This window comes from Micrasema longulum, unplaced genomic scaffold, assembly GCF_059751315.1.
Source record: "Micrasema longulum isolate JH-2025_06_02 unplaced genomic scaffold, ASM5975131v1 h1tg000374l, whole genome shotgun sequence".
In the NCBI taxonomy this organism is placed as follows: domain Eukaryota; kingdom Metazoa; phylum Arthropoda; class Insecta; order Trichoptera; family Brachycentridae; genus Micrasema; species Micrasema longulum.
The window spans coordinates 94,672-113,458 of record NW_028277575.1 but is presented as its reverse complement, the minus strand read 5'-3'; the positions used below and the strand labels follow the sequence as shown (position 1 = coordinate 113,458).

The 18,787-nt window shown below is 31.8% G+C and overlaps 1 protein-coding gene and 1 long non-coding RNA gene across 4 annotated transcripts in view; one reads left to right on the top strand and one right to left on the bottom strand.

The window, feature by feature from the left end:
• Window positions 1–18,787, bottom strand: part of LOC148282140 (facilitated trehalose transporter Tret1-2 homolog) — a 57,801-nt gene that overhangs the window by 35,011 nt on the left and 4,003 nt on the right. Inside the window, exon 1 of one of the 3 annotated variants that reach the window (XM_088225594.1) lies at window positions 5,829–6,090. The exons of 1 other annotated variant lie outside the window; for it this stretch is intronic. In XM_088225594.1, the coding sequence (XP_088081720.1) occupies window positions 5,829–5,902 (74 nt within the window). In that variant the 5' untranslated portion in view covers window positions 5,903–6,090. Of the gene's footprint in view, window positions 1–1,738; window positions 2,136–5,828; window positions 6,091–18,787 lie in introns of those variants that run through there. One more of the 3 variants, XM_088225596.1, reaches the window with a different exon arrangement.
• Window positions 14,105–15,999, top strand: LOC148282141 (uncharacterized). Its single transcript, XR_015822162.1, has 2 exons — window positions 14,105–14,241; window positions 14,747–15,999. It is a non-coding gene; the product is annotated as an uncharacterized LOC148282141 (long non-coding RNA).

The following is an 18,787-nucleotide window of genomic DNA, read 5'->3' as shown; positions in this document are numbered from 1 at the left end:
GAATAGGAAGCCTAAAGAAGGAAAATAAATCATAAGGCTACCAGATTACAGAGAGCTCCCCCGGGCAGCTTTTCTCGTTCGGCAACGAGGATATTTTCCGTGTATGTATGCACCGCTAAGGAGACATTAAAAAAATATATGTATAAGAACTTGCTGACGAATTGTATACTTACAATTCATTATAAGCCCAAATCCTTCGAAATTCAATGATTTATCTCAATAATTTAAATAACAGACGCATGTGCGGTGCTCAATATAATTAAAAATAGGTGCACGTTATAATATATCGTCATTTATTAATCGAAGTGAATTGATTGACGATAGTTTGACTCGACTTGTCACAATTCAGAACCCGCATATCAATAAGTACTCAATAATTCCTTCATTATCAGCCGTGACCGTTGCTGTCCCGTGACTTCACTCAATAAATTGATTGTTTGATAAACAATCTCATTAAACTTTAAAGTAGGTATGTAGATTCGTAATACCATTTGTATTAAGAATGTTTACAATCTAGTACCTATTCAAATCAACAAAATAAGTGAACAACAAAACCAAGTGTTTTGTGATATGTAAAAAAACTTCAAAAATGAAGAATACAATTTTGTATTTGAAATAGAACCAGAATCACACATGTCACACAAATCACACATGAAATTTTTTGAGTCGATGGCTATTCTCAGGTCAAAATCCTCCTTCCGCTTTATTTTAAGAGATTTTAAGAACTGTGTTACAGAAAACTAATTGTTCTCCTGAGACGGTGAGATTCAACTGTTCCTCCATCTCTTGGCGATTGGAGGAGGACGTTTCCCAGATGGGACTTTATTGGCTGCAGCGCATACGAGTCTGTCGTTGGTCATCCTGCCCACATGGTCCCTTCAGTGTCTTCGTCTGGATCTGCTGCATCGCGCGATATCCTATTTTTCACATGTATCTCTAATTATGGACCTTAAAACCTTCATATCAGCAGTTTTGAGCAGCCTTTTGGTACAAAGACTGTTGGCCCGCGCTTCTGCAGCATCCGCCATGATGGGTCTCTGACATGTTTTGTATATTTTGAGCTTGCTATCGATACGCATTTCCTTATTTCTCCATATTACATTCTCCAGACACCCGGATACAGTTGATGCTTTGTTGACCTGTTCTCGGACTTCAGTGTATAAATCGCTATGACTTGAGATTTCTGCTCCCATGCATCTGAAACTCGTGACCTCTTCCACTGGCTTGTCAATAGTCGGCTTACACCTAAGTAAAAATCCTAAATAAGGATATCAAATTGTAAAATGTAATAAGAATCCGGGACGAGTGTTTCTCGATGGCCACTTTAAGATAAAAACCCTGAAAAAGGATTATGACTGAAAATATGTCCACCTCGTAGTAGGTAACTGGTAATTGAATTTTTCAAACCTTAAGTTATCCATTGTTTTTGAGAATTAATGTTAGTTTACAAATACTGCGGGAGTGTGTGATTGCTCTTTGGAAAAAATGAGTTTTTGAGTTGTGCCACTATCACTCTTAAAATGAGATATGCACGTGCATGTTAGATGCGATAAATGACCTTACTCATACTCGTAAAGTACTCCTCCTTAATACCTATATTTATTTTTAAATGTGTATTTTCCACTAGACGTATCCATTAAGTAAAGATCTTTATGTCTTTATGATACACTTTTATTATTCAAAAAATTGTATTTGTGTTGACAGTTAAACTGATAAAGTTTTGCAAGTCTTTACTTACATGATGTATTTGTTATTCACCTCGCATAGTAAATTAAAAACGGCGATTAAAATTGACCAATATTTGATTAAATTATGACGATAAGTTTACATTATTTATCAAAAGCGCGTGATTTATTTTTGAGCACTTTTAGATCAAAGATCAAGCACATGGCACAGAGCACAAAGTTCTCACGAGATGGTGACGTCACGAAACTATTATTGTGTGCAGAGAATTCGTAGAAAATGCAGTCTATAGCCAACTCAGATTCACGCTTGGTACAGTACACACACACAGGGACTACTACTGGCCGTGTGATATATTCTCATTTCAGCCATATTTCAAAAAAATATTTCTTATGCGAATGATTTTCAAAGGGAAAATTTACACTTACGCTACTTAAATTAAAAATATTATTGCCGTGCTTGTAAACGAGTCAGTTTTATTTATACTGAGATAATTTTTATCCGAATTGTTGACTTGCGGTAAATACGCAAATCATCCTAGCATTTTCCTTGTTTCATTGAACCTCGTGCCTCATAGAAATATAGAAAAGTGCATGTCCACAGCAACTCTTTTCTGTCTCGGATACCAAGCTTTTTAATATCTTAATTGAATTATTTCAACAGGGCAACGCGTGAAATTACTTTCAATCTTTATATTTCTTATCCTAAATGTTATTAAATATTTGTATTTAACCACTTACCGACTTTTCTATGTCTACCGGTTTCGAGACGTACCCGTCTCTTCGTCAGGCTAATTAAACCAACATGCTAAGCCCACTATACACCTTCACCATAGTCGTTGCACAAACATATGAAACCAAAACGACATTCATTTTAATAAGCACATGCACTGATTAGAACAAACAAGCACAACTATGGTGAAGGTGTATGGTGGGTTTTGCATGTTGGTTTAATTAGTGTCCTGACGAAGAGACGGGTACGTTTCGAAACCGGTAGACATATAAAAGGCGGCAAGTGGTTATATACAAATATTTAATAACGTTTAGTAAAATGTTTGACTACAAAATTAATGCTTTAAATATTAATAATATTTCTTGTCTTCCTTTGATCAACAATATTTTGAGCATCCCAATATTTGTAGATAGGACTTGATTTCAGAAGGAATATTACTCAGTGTTTACGGAGTAATGTGACAGTTTAAATCAGCCAATGACAAGCACAAACACTAACATTCAATGTGGTTTTTCTCAAGCCCGGGGGGTATACTGTGCTGTGATATCACCACTTAAATTGGGCTTCCTAGCCTGCTGTGGTGCAAAAAAATATTCAAATGAAAGAAAATGGTTTGAAAAATGATTTAGATGTATTCCAATGTTCGATTCCGAATTAGGTTAACATGAAACTAATTATTGCCATTCTTTGGCATTAATTTATTGAAACTTCAAAAATCCTTTATTAAATTCAGTGACCTATGTAGGATAACTCGTGGCAAATATTATAGTGATTTTTATTCCAGTAAAAAGACTGAATTGTGCAAAGCCAGTTTACCATACCTATAAACAAAAAAAAAACACTTTATTTTCATAAACCGGTAAAAAAATAATTTATAAAAAACAGGAAAAAAAGAAGGATATACACATATATTTATGATAAACTAATAATCTGTCGGTGACTAGGGCTTTTAGTCTCGACACAAATTTTAATTTTGAGACTGAGATCAGACTCCAAGACCAAGTCTCGAAATTTCGAGGCTTTTCGAGAAATTGATTCTGATTATTTAAATTATTTGAATCGGGTTGTGGTCCTGTGGCTAGTGTCTTGGACTCACGGACCGAAGGTCCGTGGTTCGAATCCCACTCTACCCCAACTCGATTCCCATTTTCTAATAGTGAGTTACTTATAACTCGTTGAAAATGGCCCTCAAAATGAAATATTTGGGTAAATCATAAGAACGCAAATATTTCTATTTAAAAAAAAAAAAAAGTCATAAAATTTTGTGAATATTTTATTATACTTTAATATTTTTTAATGTTTGCTGCACGTTTGACATTTCGCAAAATTATTATCGTTTGCCCTCAAAACGGCTAAAAGGACTTTTTGATATTCGATTTGAAAGAAACTTCTTTGTAAACCACCATGCTTCAATTCATTTTTGAAATCAATATTTACAAAGTAGAAAAAAAATCTTGTTGTCTTTACCCACCACCCACTGTTGTCTCTCACAAAACCTAATCTAAAACATTTTTTTTAGCACAGCCATTTGGGCCACATAGTCAATTTTAATATATAGTCCTTAAAATATAGCTTGATTAGAATGACTTCTGTCAAACTAATTTCATTAGTGATGGAAAATTACTGATCACTGATCAAATCGATTTTATCAGTTTTTTCATGCAATCATGATACTCCGAAAATTGATATAAAAACGCAAAAACAAGCCTATCATAGTGTGTTTAACACAATTGTTCACCAAAAAATAAGACATTTATATTTTTGTCATGAACAACATCAAATGAATTATTTTTTTATTCGATCAATTTACATTGATCAATTTGTCCCATCTCTAACGTTTTTGCAAAATGACCTTGTAAGAACGTCGTTAATAATTAGGTTTATTTTAGTTTTATGTTGGTTTTAAAACTGATTTGATATATTTATGTTGATTTATTTGTCCAGCATTGTATTGAAAAAATAAAATAATGATTTTTCGAATGTCTATATAAATATAACTCCTTGGACGTTACTACAAAGTTATGTCGTCAGTTTTTCTGACGACTGTCATTCTAATCATGTTACATTTTAAGGACTATAACTTGAACCAAACACACTTATAAACACGAATTTAAAATACGACCGCATTGAACAGTTTACCAGAATAAGACTGTTTCACAGAATAGTCCCTCTATCCGCACGGCATGCGACACGAGGCGTGAGACATGGCATGAGTCACGGAGCCACAGAAGCGAACGCCGAACGCAAAATAACTTTACATTCGAAAATATAAATGTTTGTTGGTTAGGTACCTAGACTTAATATGTTATATATATCTATCTATTTATATATAAATGAATCGCCGTGTCATGTCCCGCAAAAAGTCGAAAATGGCTTGACAGATTTGCGTGCGGTTTTTTGCAAAAAAAAAAAAAAATTACGCCCTCGAGGTTTATAAATAATAACATCTTCAATATGTAGAGTGGAAAAAACTTTTTTTATTTAAAAAAAATATATATTTGCGTTCTTATAATTTACCCAACTATTTCAAATTTGGTACGAGTTGTAAATAACTTATTATTAGAAAATGGAAATCAAGCTGGGGAAGAGTGGGGTTCGAACTTCGGACCTTTGATCCGTAAGTCCGCAACACTATCCACGGGACCACAACCCGATTAGAAGTTAGAAGCATATATGTGTTTTTCATCGATTTTCCAGGGTTGCATTTGACTAAAATGCATGTATTGAAAAATTCGAAGGATGTTGTTTTTTTTGTAAATTAAAAAAGTTTGTATTTTAACGTTTACAAACAACATTTATTTTTAATACATACTAAATTGATGAATTTCCTTACGATTTCTTATTTTCTATTTATTATTTTATTTTTAATGGATTTTTAGTAATGCTTAAGTAATTTTAACCGAAATTTGATACATTTTTTAAAAATGGGTTCTTACACAAAATGAACTACTATTTTTTTTTCCTTGGCTGATATTCCAAACGCTTTGCGGCCGTATTATCTCGTGTATTTACAAACAAAATACACGAGAAAATCTGTTTTCTCGTGCGGCGAGAGTGGTTCAGAATAGCACACCTGGTGGATTACTCCAAACTTGGTCAGAAAGCCCTTTATTAATATATTAAATCTGCAGGCTTATTCTGTCACAATTTCGTTTCGTTAGTTCGTTCGTTCGTTATATATCCATCTCAATCTAACGCATTTAAAATCATGTTTCGCTCTCGTTTCCTCTCCTACGATTCGAATTAGTTACGGAACAAGTCTACTGGTCTCGAGACTCTTGAAATTTCGAGAGTCTCAATTCTCGAATGGAAGCCCTAAGGTTAATGAACTGCAATACGATAATTTATTAGTTAAGTGCAAAGGTCATCGCAATTATTACAAATTCAAATATATTCAGATTATCAAAACTTACTGAAGATTCTTGTTGATTAGAGGAGTTCGCTCGGTCGATGGTCCGGGATTAGCGAAACAATTGTATTCAGACATTTTCAGAATTATTTAAAAAATACTTTTTAAAACACTGACACCATTTGTATCAATTTCATGTGATACTCTGTGTTCTGCACTTAAAATCGAAATACTTGGGTAATAATGATAATGTTAATATTATATTTTTTTACGAAGCACTGTAGTACAAATTATTGTCGTCTGCTTGCACTGATTCTGACACGACTGATTTCAAAATGAGGTTAAATATTATGCCTATCGTAATATATATCAACATAAAATTGTAAGAGTATACACACACATGTAGTAAACATATCTCGTGAGAACGATCAAAGTTTAATGAATAATTTGTTAGAAGCATATTATATTTGTAAATATTCCATGGGGGTCAGATGCTTTTATCAACCTTATAAATTATGTTATCTTTACTGAAAATTGACAATAATATTTTTTAATCGCATCTCACTGGAAATTTTAACAACATGAATATGTCACTATTTTAGCGATAATGTGGTAAGTGCGTTGCATTACAATGCATAAGTTTTTTTTCTTATTTTTTCGTGATAATATATGCTTGCTTGTTTATTAATTTAACTTGAATTTGTCTTTCTTGCTTACCGTAACACTTGATTTATTGTTTGCTTTACAGAATTTATTTAATAAGTTTATATCTTTGCGTTTTTTGTTTATATGCTTACTGTTTTTTCTTGCATACCTTTGTTGTTTTTTATTTTTTATTTTGTAAAACTTTTTATCACATCCTTTCTAACTAATTTCACATATTTTTTCTGTATATTCTGTGTTCATTATTTAGTATGTTAGCATGTATTTCATTTTATTTTTGTAAATGCCCTTTGGGCGTTAATGAACAAAATAAATAAATAAAATAAATTATATTGACTTCGTCGGCTTATTTATTAAATTTTACATAGCATGTGCATTTACCAACAAAAAATACTATCATTAAAGTAAATTTAATGCTCCAATGAAAATAAGAAAAGGATAGGAAGGGAAAATAAAATTAATTAAAGGAGGAAATATCAAAGCTCAAGTCAACAAAAATAATCCAGTCAACGTCATAACATATTTGATAAACTTTGCTTGCGTGTGCGTAACAGAACGTTTCTAAATAAAAATATTCTAGTGTGCCTACCAACACAGAGGACATTTGTGTGTTTACTTGGTTCACCGACCGGCACTAACTTAACACATTAACCCAGACTTATTAAACACGCGAACGCACTATGCGTACGTAAGAATTTACTATCTAGTTATTCGGATACGAATACAACCCTCATAAGCTTTAGCTTTCTGCCCAAGGCAGCTGCCTTTTAAGGCAGATTTTCGACAAAAATCACACGTTTTAAACTATTTGATATAGAGGAACAAGATATAAAAAAATTTAAGCAATAACAAAGTATCTAGTAATTCATAACCAAGAACACAATGTAGTTATGGCACAAACTGCTTGGATGCTTAAAAACAATTGACATACTGTGTTTTTATGAATGATTATTTACAGTTTTTCATAATTTGCATACAGTTGACAAATACCCAAAAGTGTCACATCTCAAAATATGACTTTTGCAAATAGCTGCCTCTTTGCTTCTGAGGATAGAATAGTATCTACATACTGCATAGGTATATTTTAAAACATTAATTTATTTTAATTACACTAATTAAAAGACACGGTTAATATTGAGATATCATTAGCTCCTCCTGTGATTAAATAAGACCAAAAGAATAATATTTACATAGTATGAAATGAGATAACTGTAACTAGTTATCTCATTTCATAATAATATATTGAATGAAGACCTTTAGTCATTAAAAAATTCATAATATTTAAATATTATATCTAACATACGTTTGGTTAGTCAATAAATAAATATTAATTTTAGGTTTATCAGTAGGTACCTATATAGCTATTTTTTTCTCGGTCTTCCTCGTTTTATGCATCCATCAACATTCGCACCGTAGATCCTTTTAGCCGTTTTTTTGCTGTACATTCGCTCTACATGTCCAAACCAACGCAGCACATCTTTCTTGATTCTGTCGATAATGCATATCTCAGTCTTACACAGATCACGGATCTCGTACATCGTACACCTATCACCTATCGTACATAGTTTTACCACACATTTGCCTGAGGGATCGCATTTCGAAAGCATTTAACCTACTTTCATCATCATATTTTAAATTCCATACTTCGCTCCCATACATTAGAGTTGGCACTAGAACTCTATTGTGATCTGCTAGTTTAGCCTCCTGCAATGAACATTTGTTTGCTAAAGTAGATTTCAGTGCACCGTTCGGCCTGTTCCCAGCACTCACCCTCCTTTCAATATCTTTCTCAGTCTTTCAATCCCTAGTAATAATCCCTCATTTCCTTCAGAGTGTGTAAATTTATCAACGGTTTTGGAATTGCTGTACACGCGTAATGCATTATTTCTATTATGTTTGACCATTTTTACAAGTGGCCGTTTTAAAAATTGATCAGCGAAATTATGTATCCTGGTTTTTAAAATTTATTTATTTTAATTCTTGAAATAGCACACAAATAAAAATATGAATGAGTTTAATGTGTTCTAATAGGCATGATAGGTAAGTATATATTTATAATATAACTAGTCATATAACAATAATTTATAAATTAACAAATTTAAATATTCTACTTTCTTTTTAGATATTTTTTTTCCATTAAAAAAAAAATTACTGCTTTGCATAATATTAAATTTTGTAAGTGCCTTCTTTTATTAAAAATTAACAAAAATATCATTTTTAAATTGCAACTTGCTTTTGTTATATTTTGTTTACAAAAAATATATATTTTTTGCAAATTGTTTGTACTTCTTTTTCTTTACTGTTTCTCAAAGCATCAGCATCCGCATCCGTGAATGTCAAAACTCAAAATCCACATCCGTATCCGCGGGTTTACAGGGTTAAATCCCTGTTATATTTATTTATTTTTTGTTTATTATTTATTTATTTTTTAAATATTTTGTTTATTAAAAAAAAAACAACAACAATACAAAAAAAAAAATTATAACATTTCAAGAAACATGAAATAAAGTTAAATAAGTTTTCCACATAAATACAATTATAATTATACAACTATATATATATATGCAGTAAAAAAAATACAATAAAATTTAGCAATAATAAAACCAGTAAATGGGATCCTTGATTTACCGTGCGCTGTGGTTTCGATTCGAACATTAGATATTAATAAAATGGATTTTTATACACGTGTACATTATAATTAGATAATTCATATGTAAATATTTATACGCCTTAAAACAAGTTTGCAATAATTTATAGTAAAATTTTAGTTATTTTCAAGTTAGCATCCAGTTTGTTTGGTGACTGTTGACATTTTACTGACTTACAATAACCATAAAGGCTGTGAATTACGTATCTTATATAATAATACATATTAATACGCTGCCGTCATCTTGTTGTATTATATCATCATCATAACCATTCCCTTTCCGCACCTAATGGTGCATAGGGCACTGCATTGGCACACCAATCACAGCGTATCTTGATCATTTTTGTTGCATGAAAGTAGAATGACCAGTCTCACTCTTCAGCTACCAGTCCAGGGACTACGGAATATTTTTGGTGTAAAAACACCCTTTTAAATAAATATTTCATATCAACCATGTCGGATTTCGAACCCGATACTTCTTGCACGGTAGGCAAACGCGCTGGCCATTACACCACGAAGCCGACATTAAAAAATGTATAAGTAGAAAAAAATCACAAAATATTTTTAATTTGCATTTCAGATTCTACATATAATTATATCTACAATTCACTAGACTACTGATTTAAAAAAAATAGTTTTCCGATTTCAATTATTATTCTTCTTATTTTAAGGTAAAAAAACCTTTATATGTGTACGAATTGAGCTTGAAAAATCTCTGTATTTAAAAAAAAATGACAACGATAGTGGCAAAGATTATTCCGTTTCTTAAAATTGAAGCCAACTGCAAATATGCAGCTCAAAAATAAGGAAAAGTATTTAAATTTGAAATTTATCGGTAAAATTATAACTTCTTAGTAGCAATAGCTGCAACGCGTAGGTAGGCGAAGTGGGTATAATATGTATAATAATCAGAAAACTTACTAAACACATAAACATAAACATAAACAAAAACAAAAACAAAAAAAATCAGAACCTTAGTGTTGATAGTGAAGAAATACATAGTTGCGAATGTCTTTTTACTTGCTAAAAAAGTTAGATATGACAACAACAACAACAAACCATCACGCCGTTTCCCCGTAGGGGTAGGTAGAGAGGATAGAACGCCATAACACTCTATCTTGGCATACATACCTCGCTTCCTCTACATTCATACATCTTCTCATGCACGCACGCCGATTATTCCTACTTTTTACATGTCCATCTTCAAGTATTTGATGGACTCGATCGTGCCATGTCTTTCTCGGTCTTCCTCGTTTTCTGCGTCCATCAACATTTGCATCGTAGATCCTTTTAGCCGTTCTTTCGCTGTCCATTCGCTCTACATGTCCAAACCAACGCAGCAGCCCTTTCTTGATTCTGTCAATAATGCATGTCTCAGCCTTACACACTTCACGGATCTCGACATTTGTGCACCTATCATACATCGTTTTACCACTTATTCGCCTGAGGGATCGCATTTCGACAGCATTCAACCTACTTTCATCATTATTTTTCCGATTCCATACTTCGCTCCCATACATTAGAGTTGGCACTAGAACTCCGTTGTGAACTGCTAGTTTTGCCTCCTGCGATAAACATTTGTTTGCCAAAGTAGATTTTAGTGCACCGTTCACCCTGTTCCCGGCACTCACCCTCCTTTCAATATCTGATATGACAATTTCTTTTGCATTTAAATTTACTTAAAACATTTCAATGCCTTTTCAGTTATTATTTAAGAATCGACCAAACTGTCCAAATATATTTTTACCGTTACCATGAGGATTTACATATAATGTTGATAAGCTTTTATCTCTTATTCAAAACTAAAATACTTATCTACCATACATAACACGTAATTTTTACAATATATAAACTCTTTTATTTCACGTTCTATAAAAAATATTGCGGAAATAATTTATGGGAGTTGGCAAATACGAGTGTTATTTTATTTAGTCTAAGTAATCTGTAATTTTTCACCATTTCTATTGGGATATGAAAATATTGTTTTAAAATAATAATAAGTAAATATATTTAATAAAAAAAGAAAAACGTTGTCAAATCGTTTTTAATTAAACACTAAACTTCTTTGTACTGTATACTACTAGCCCCGTATTTTATTTATTTATTCGGGATATCTTCCATATTGCCATTTTTGGGGAAATTACCTCAAGGGAGCTGTACAATACACATCCCAACACGTCTTGCAGCTACATAACGCAAAGGCGGTTGGGATTCAGTTCCCCGTTTTCAACTATGCAAAATTTTAGTTACATACAGAAGCTAGATTGCAACACGTCTTACAGCTACAGAGCGCACGGATGGTTAGAAATGCCCCCATTTACCTTTCACAAATAACGTGACTAGCGTGTTTTTAACAAAATTAAAGAAAAAAAATTGATAACGACATATTCTGCAGCTACGTACCGCATGGACAGTTAGAAATCTAGACCCTATTTTAAATAGTTCATGTTTATTTTAGAATAGTGTTAGAGTGATATTTATGTTATTTAGTTGGTCAATTTACATAATATCAAAGTAATTTTACCAAACGTCTCGTATCTACAATACGCACGGACGAATGAAATTCTTGCAATTAAAAATGATTTTTAAAAATTTAACAAAAAAATTCAAATTAAACACATCGAGCAAAGTAATAAGTTTGGTAATTGTAAATATACATCGGCACAAAAAATAAACAGTAAAATAAAATTAACAAAAATAGCATTCCTTAGCATAATGTATGGTTATAAATATAACAAAGACTGTTGTAAGCTTCAAGTGAGTCCGGTATCCCATGCTCGTTTGCCAACATCCTAGCAGCTTAGACTGGTGTTGTACGTAGGTATATCATCACTTTCCCCCGTAAGTGCGCTGGTTGCTTCCTAGTAAATAATGTGGATGCACAATGCATACTCGTATGTCATTGTTTAAATAGGTATTGTGGGCTTCATGTCCCTTTTCGGTCTTCAAATGTCAGATTCTAATTATTTTATATTGATATTAGATAAACGAGTGATATTTTAGTAATTTTGTGTGGTAAAGGAAAAAGTATTATTTGTGTTTTTAAATAGACGTAGGTAGCGAACTTTTAGTAGCACTGTTATGTTATCATATGAATATTATCGAGATTGTTAAATTTAAGCACTTGTTTATAACAAATAAACACATTCTAACAAGAGCACATTTGTAAATTTACGTTTGAAAGTTTTCACTGTTTCCAATATAATAAGGTATCAAAAAATCAAAACACGTGTTTAAAATAAAGCATCAAATATAAAAAGATGTCAAAACAATGGCCCAAATTAAAAGTATTTTTTTCACATAGTATATCCACGAATTATTTATTTATTTATTTATATACGGCATTTCTGCCATTTACATATATGTGGTATAAAGAGTGCTTAAAAATAAAAATATTTAAAAAATCGAGTATGAAATATTAATATACTCGTACTGTACACATTATTAATTACTTGAAAAACATATATATTTTAAAGAAGTTATACATTAGCAAAATACATTAATCCATTAAATTATAACTATTCCAACCCAATCGTCTGAAGATGATTTGCTCTTTTTGATAAAAATATGTTGGTCACTTTATCTTTAAGTTAGGCAGAGATAAACTAAATATATCAAAATGTGATGCATATTCATTCCCGGTATTCTGTAATCTAACAATAGGTGAATTATATTGAGCTAACGTTCGAGAATTTTGACAATAAAATATTGTAGATGTTCTGCTTAACCTAGGTGGTACATAGAATGAAATCAATTTCAGTAGATAAGGGGTATCAAACGTTGGTTTTATTATTTTATATAAAGTCGTAAGATCGGTCGATGTTCTTCGTTCTTGCAATTTAGTTAATTTAAGAGAGTCTAAAATTTTGTTATAATTTAATTGATTAGTAGAAAAACCCATCTTAAAATTAATATATCTAAGAAATTTATTCTGAATTCTCTCAATAGAATCTGAGAAAGTGATTTGATAAGGTGACCATATTGGAGAATTATAATCTAGTTGGCTTCTAACTAGAGATGTGTAAAGATATTTTAATGTGTTTATATTATTGAAATCTTTTCCGGTTCTAAGTACAAATCCTAATAATTTTACAGTATTTGTTAGATATTTTAATAATGTGATCTTTAAATAATAATTTTGAAACGAACAAAACACCCAGATCGCTCATGGTAGAAACATAAGTAATTTTAATTTGATTTAACATATAATTAAATAGAATCGGATTTTTTATTTTATAGAATCTCATAGCTTGACATTTGCTTATATTGGGTTGCAATTTATTTTGTTGGCACCAGATGTTTAATTTGGACAAATTATGGGACAAAATGTTACAATCGTTAATGTTTTTAATCTCTTTGAATATTTTCATATCATCTGCAAATACGAGAACATGTACATTATCAAATATATCAATTACATCATTAATAAATATTAAAAACAACACTGGACCAAGATGCGAGCCTTGAGGTACTCCACTAACTGATTTAAATTTATATGATAATATATAATTTATTTTCACTGACAGGTTTCTATCGAACAAATATGTTTTGAACCAATTTAGTAAATTACCTTTAATTCCAGATCGTTCTAATTTGTTGATTAGAAAACCTTGCTAAAATCTGTGTAAATAGAATCAATTTGGGTTTTTTTGGATACTGCATCAGATATAATATTTTGATGAAGTAATAAATTAGTTAGTGTCGATTTATTTTAAACAAATCCACGTTGGGCGGGAGTTATTGATTTAGTTATTAGCTACTTAAAATGATTAATTCAATGTTTTCAACCATTCATTTAAAACATTTTTCCGAATTTCACGCTACGATTGGAGAAAGGAACTGTTTCACACTCAGCCAGTACGCACAGCATTACTTTTTACAAATTCAGAGAGACATATGGCAGAATTAAAATGTCCTCAATAACTAAACATTTTACACTAAAGTATTTTTTGACAATACTCTCTTAACCGCTGCACTTATTGAGTACCAGCAGCGAGAGCAATTATGTCTGCGCGTAGCTACAACAATACCTAAAATTGAACTGTTCATAGCGGCACGAGAAGCCAAGCGTCAGTAGTCAGTACGCTCGCGGTGTTTGACTAGTTTGCATGTGTTTTCGCTTCTTTGTGCCTTTATCCCGACTTCGACATAAACTTGACGTATGGAGGTAAGTGCCTATAATTAACGTAATTTAAATTAATTGTATAAATATATTCTTAGTGATTATGGGTGCATGAACTTGTATAGCCAAATTTGTAAAAAAAAACATGCATTCAAAATGAAGGAAAGTTTAGTTTGTTATCAGGCAGGCTGTGTGACTGTAATTTTATTTTGTTTTTATATTTTATGGAAAATTAGAGGCACATACACATCGGTAGTCAGATGGCGGAAGGGACCATCTGTATTTTTAACTATGTTTTAGTTTTCAAAAGTTTTAGTTAATATTTCAGTAAATACACACAGAAAAAAATCAGCGTCATTTAGAATGGTAATTTATTATTGAAAAGCTACATTAAAATATTTTCGTTTGTGCATTAAAGTCTTGAAATTAAGTCGTATTTCAGCTCTCCTGAACATTTTTGAAAATTACAGACGGTCCCTTCTGCCACCTGACTACCGACATATTGTGCGATTTTATGCGATAACATAGTAAAAAAATATTTTCTCCATAGGTGAACACCCTAAACAAAAGGACTTGTTTGACATTTCGCGATCAGCTTCTCCAAAGAACCTAGTAAGCAATGTATTCGAGTTTTTTTATGTTTCTAATACACGTAAAGAATTATACACAAGATAATGAGACTTATGTTTGAAGTATTGCTGTGAAACAATGTGAAAAAAATAGACAGAAATGATTACTGAAACATAGATGAATAGATCACTTCATTTCTTTATACGATTCATGGCTTAGTAAAAAACAAACTTTGCATCTTTCGTATCCAGTTCTGGCGTGAATTTAAGTGACAGGCAATATTTGACACACTAGGATGGGTCGACTTCCAAAAACTTTTAGGGAAAGCTCTACTAAACTAAAAAGAAGAAAAATAAAGCATTAATTTAAAAATTACAATACAGACAAGATAACTTATGCTACAAAAGTATGCGTTCGTCTGCGGAAAAACGGGACGATGCTTATTTATCAAAAAAAAAGGTTCTTCCCCTCCGAGTAAAGCCACACGACACAATAAATCAATACGACAAAAAATAACAATTCCACGCCAATGCAAACCCGATGAGGTTCTATATTAGCTACCCTTTGGACATTAGAAAATGACAGACAAGAGATACACCTGACAAAGAATCTGTGAAGAGGAGACAAGGTGATGTTAAAAAATAATTCAAGTAAGAAGTAGGACTCGTAATAGATAAACCTACTCCCGGATATGGCAAAAGCAATAATGGCAATACTGCTCCCGTTTTTTTAACGATCACCAGTCAGATACAAAGATAACAAAATTAGACGAAAAACTAGTTTATAGATAAATTATTATTCTTTTTACTTTGGCTTCCGGATATGAAATTAATGATGAAAAATTCGAATAATATTATAAAAAGACAAATACGGTCTACATATCCTTTTTCGGCTGGTATAATATACCAGTGACCATGCATAAACGCCACGACTGTGCATGACACACGAAACAGAAATTGTGAAAAACTTTTAAATACTTATAGAGAAGATGTCTGAAGAAACGTCAGAGGCAAAAAACAAGGACATAAGGAGGGTCAGGCAGTGCAATGCCTGCAAGAAATCTAGAGTAAGAACAAATTACAACTTGTTTCTCTACCTGATGGTGTCTTCAGATCCATATATCATATCATCATTACAAAAAACACTAAAACACAAACATTCATCTCTTAATTCTGATTTGTTAATCTTACTGATGCAATTAATTTACATAATAATACAATTGATTTTGTAAGCTATTAACGGGTTTTACTTATAATATATAACAAATTATTTATTACTGTTATAATTGTCTGAACCTAAAATGACTTTTGTCCCTCTAGATTGCTCCAAAGTAATACCGTGCGGCGGCTGGGCGGCGAACGCAGTTCTGGAAACACAAGAATAAAACTGCCTACAATCAAAATGCGATCTTTCATTATGAAGTATATTTAACCGGTTAAGTGCCAAAAACGCGTTAACGCACTCTGCGTTTCCGCGCTCGGAAGACCGGCCGTGAAAAAACGCATGGCTTTTTGTGCGCTTTTCCCATCGAGGTCAAGTATTCCGAACGATTTTTGGTTTCGTACACTCGGAGTCATCCGTTAGAAGATTGATGAAACACCCTAGTGTTGCAACACGAAGAATGATTAAAATTATCGACACGACAGTGGTTCAAATGAGAATTTCTAAAAATCACCTAAAATTTTGCGGCCTGCTAGGAACTGCCATAGCGGCACAGAAAAGGTTAAATCGAAATTTTCCACATTAAACCATTTATAAATTTTGATTTGTCGAATTCAGTTTCAAATAAATAAATACTTTGCCATCTGGTTTTAGAACACGTAAATAAATCAACGAATCATTCTTAAAACTAAAAAACACGTATAGTATTTTAGAAAATTTACGGAAAGAAACAATTGATAAACATTTAAAAACATTTATCCATAAGAATGTAAATGTTATGAGTGAAGCAACGTGACAACATTCCAGTACCTATATTTTTATGCTAAAAACAATCGTAAGTACTGTACGTCTAAAAATTATTCTAAAATATAAAAATTCCAACAATCCTCATAAATCTCTTCAACAGTATGTGCAATTCTGCAATATTATTAATGCGTCTCGAGAAATAACACACTGTCTTATTGTTAAATAACAGGTAATCTTTATCGAGTTTTGAATTATTGTTTTGCACGTGACTTGTTGTTTGTTATGTAAATAGCTAGTCCACAAAATACATAAGCAAATATCCAAATATGTATATATAACACTCTAATGTCGCTTAAAAACTGAAATGAATGTGTAGTAATTTTCCTTATACGTAAGATTTTGGGGTAATTTATACGTGTCGTTACGACTTGACTTTTACTTCTGTTATATTTGTAAAATGAATATTTCTCTTTATTCGGGTGGATGAAAAATACAATTCTGTGTGTGAAATAGAACCAGAACCCTGAATGAGTGTTTTCGACCCGATGGCTGCTTTCAGGTAAAAGTTTCGAAAACGGAAATCGAGTGGAGAAAAGTCCGCCTCGGCGTGTTCGCCTACCATGTTTGAGGTCCTGGGTTCGGTTCGTGGTAGGGTCAATATGTATTTGTACAATAAAGATTAGTTTATAAGGTGAATACACCCAGAAATATTTCTCTCTACCAGTTAAACTTAACCGTTATAGTGAAATATTACAGTGTAAAACCACCTTATAAACATATATTGCACGTTGACGCTGGCCTATTACAGTTTTTACTCGCGGGTGAATTTTTTTGCCAAAAGAAATCAACTGGAGATTAGTCAACCTCGTGGTGTATTAATTTGTGTGTTTATCTATAGATTGATAAATTAAACAATGAAAAAAAATATTAATAATAAATCCGCCATTTGTTATTTTATGGTGCCGTGCTATGTTGAACGATCGATTAAATTATCGGATAGGAATTTGAGCTCTATTATCTAAGTAAATCGGACTCATTTTCTTCAAATAAAATTGGTCGTTTAGAGCTCATTTGGTATAGCATCGTCTAAACGCTGTGTACGAGAAAGGAGTTTATATTTCTCGCTTACAACAACAATGAAATTTATTAAAATTACAAAACATTTTTTTTAAATCACATAGTTTTAGTATTGTATATATTTTGTTTTGCTCTAATACGTAATTAAACACCGTTTAAATATCAAATTTTAAAATTTCAACCCTTCAATTCATTAATTAATGTTTCTCGATTTAATAAATTACGTTAAATACGAAAAGTAATGTATGTCAATTTTGAGGCTATCTATACGGACATTTATTCAATATAAAGTCAATTCTACACTTTCAATTGGTTATTTTTTCGTATACTCACATTGTAATGGTTTTTTTATATTGCGAAGAGCTGGAAGTATCCTAAATAATTTTACTAACCTTACGTATTAGATTTCTTTATACCAAGCTTATACTAAGGAATAACTATACCCTGTATAACTATTTATACCCAGTATAAAAAAACGTTACTCATTAAAATATTTACTATCTAAAATAACTATACCTACTCAGCTTATTCCATCAATAATTTTTTAACCATGCATCATTTTTGCGTACATCTATGAACAGGCCGCGTGCGTATGTACAGTATCAAATACTAACACGTTTTTCGTATTTTCAATCGATCAAAATCGATGATGTTATTTATTTATTGATGTATTATTTGATAACTGTGGCGTTTTGCACTCTGAGTTTGTTATAAAATGTCAAGCTGTAAATAAAAAAAATATTTTCTGCACGTCATGAGAAATTTGAAAGATAATATTTAATCTAACTAAAGAAAGTCAATTCTTAGATATTACACCACTCACAAATTATTGACGTTAGATTCGACATTGGTCATAAAAACAGTAAATTAAATTCCTAAACATGCCATTTATTAAAATGTTTAGACGATTGGACGAATTTAAATTCAAGTATGTATTACTACAAACGTTTTATGTATTTTATGTTGGCGGCCTCCGTGATGTAGTGGTCTAGACGCTTGACTCACGCACGGACGGTTCCGGGTTCGATTCCCGGTG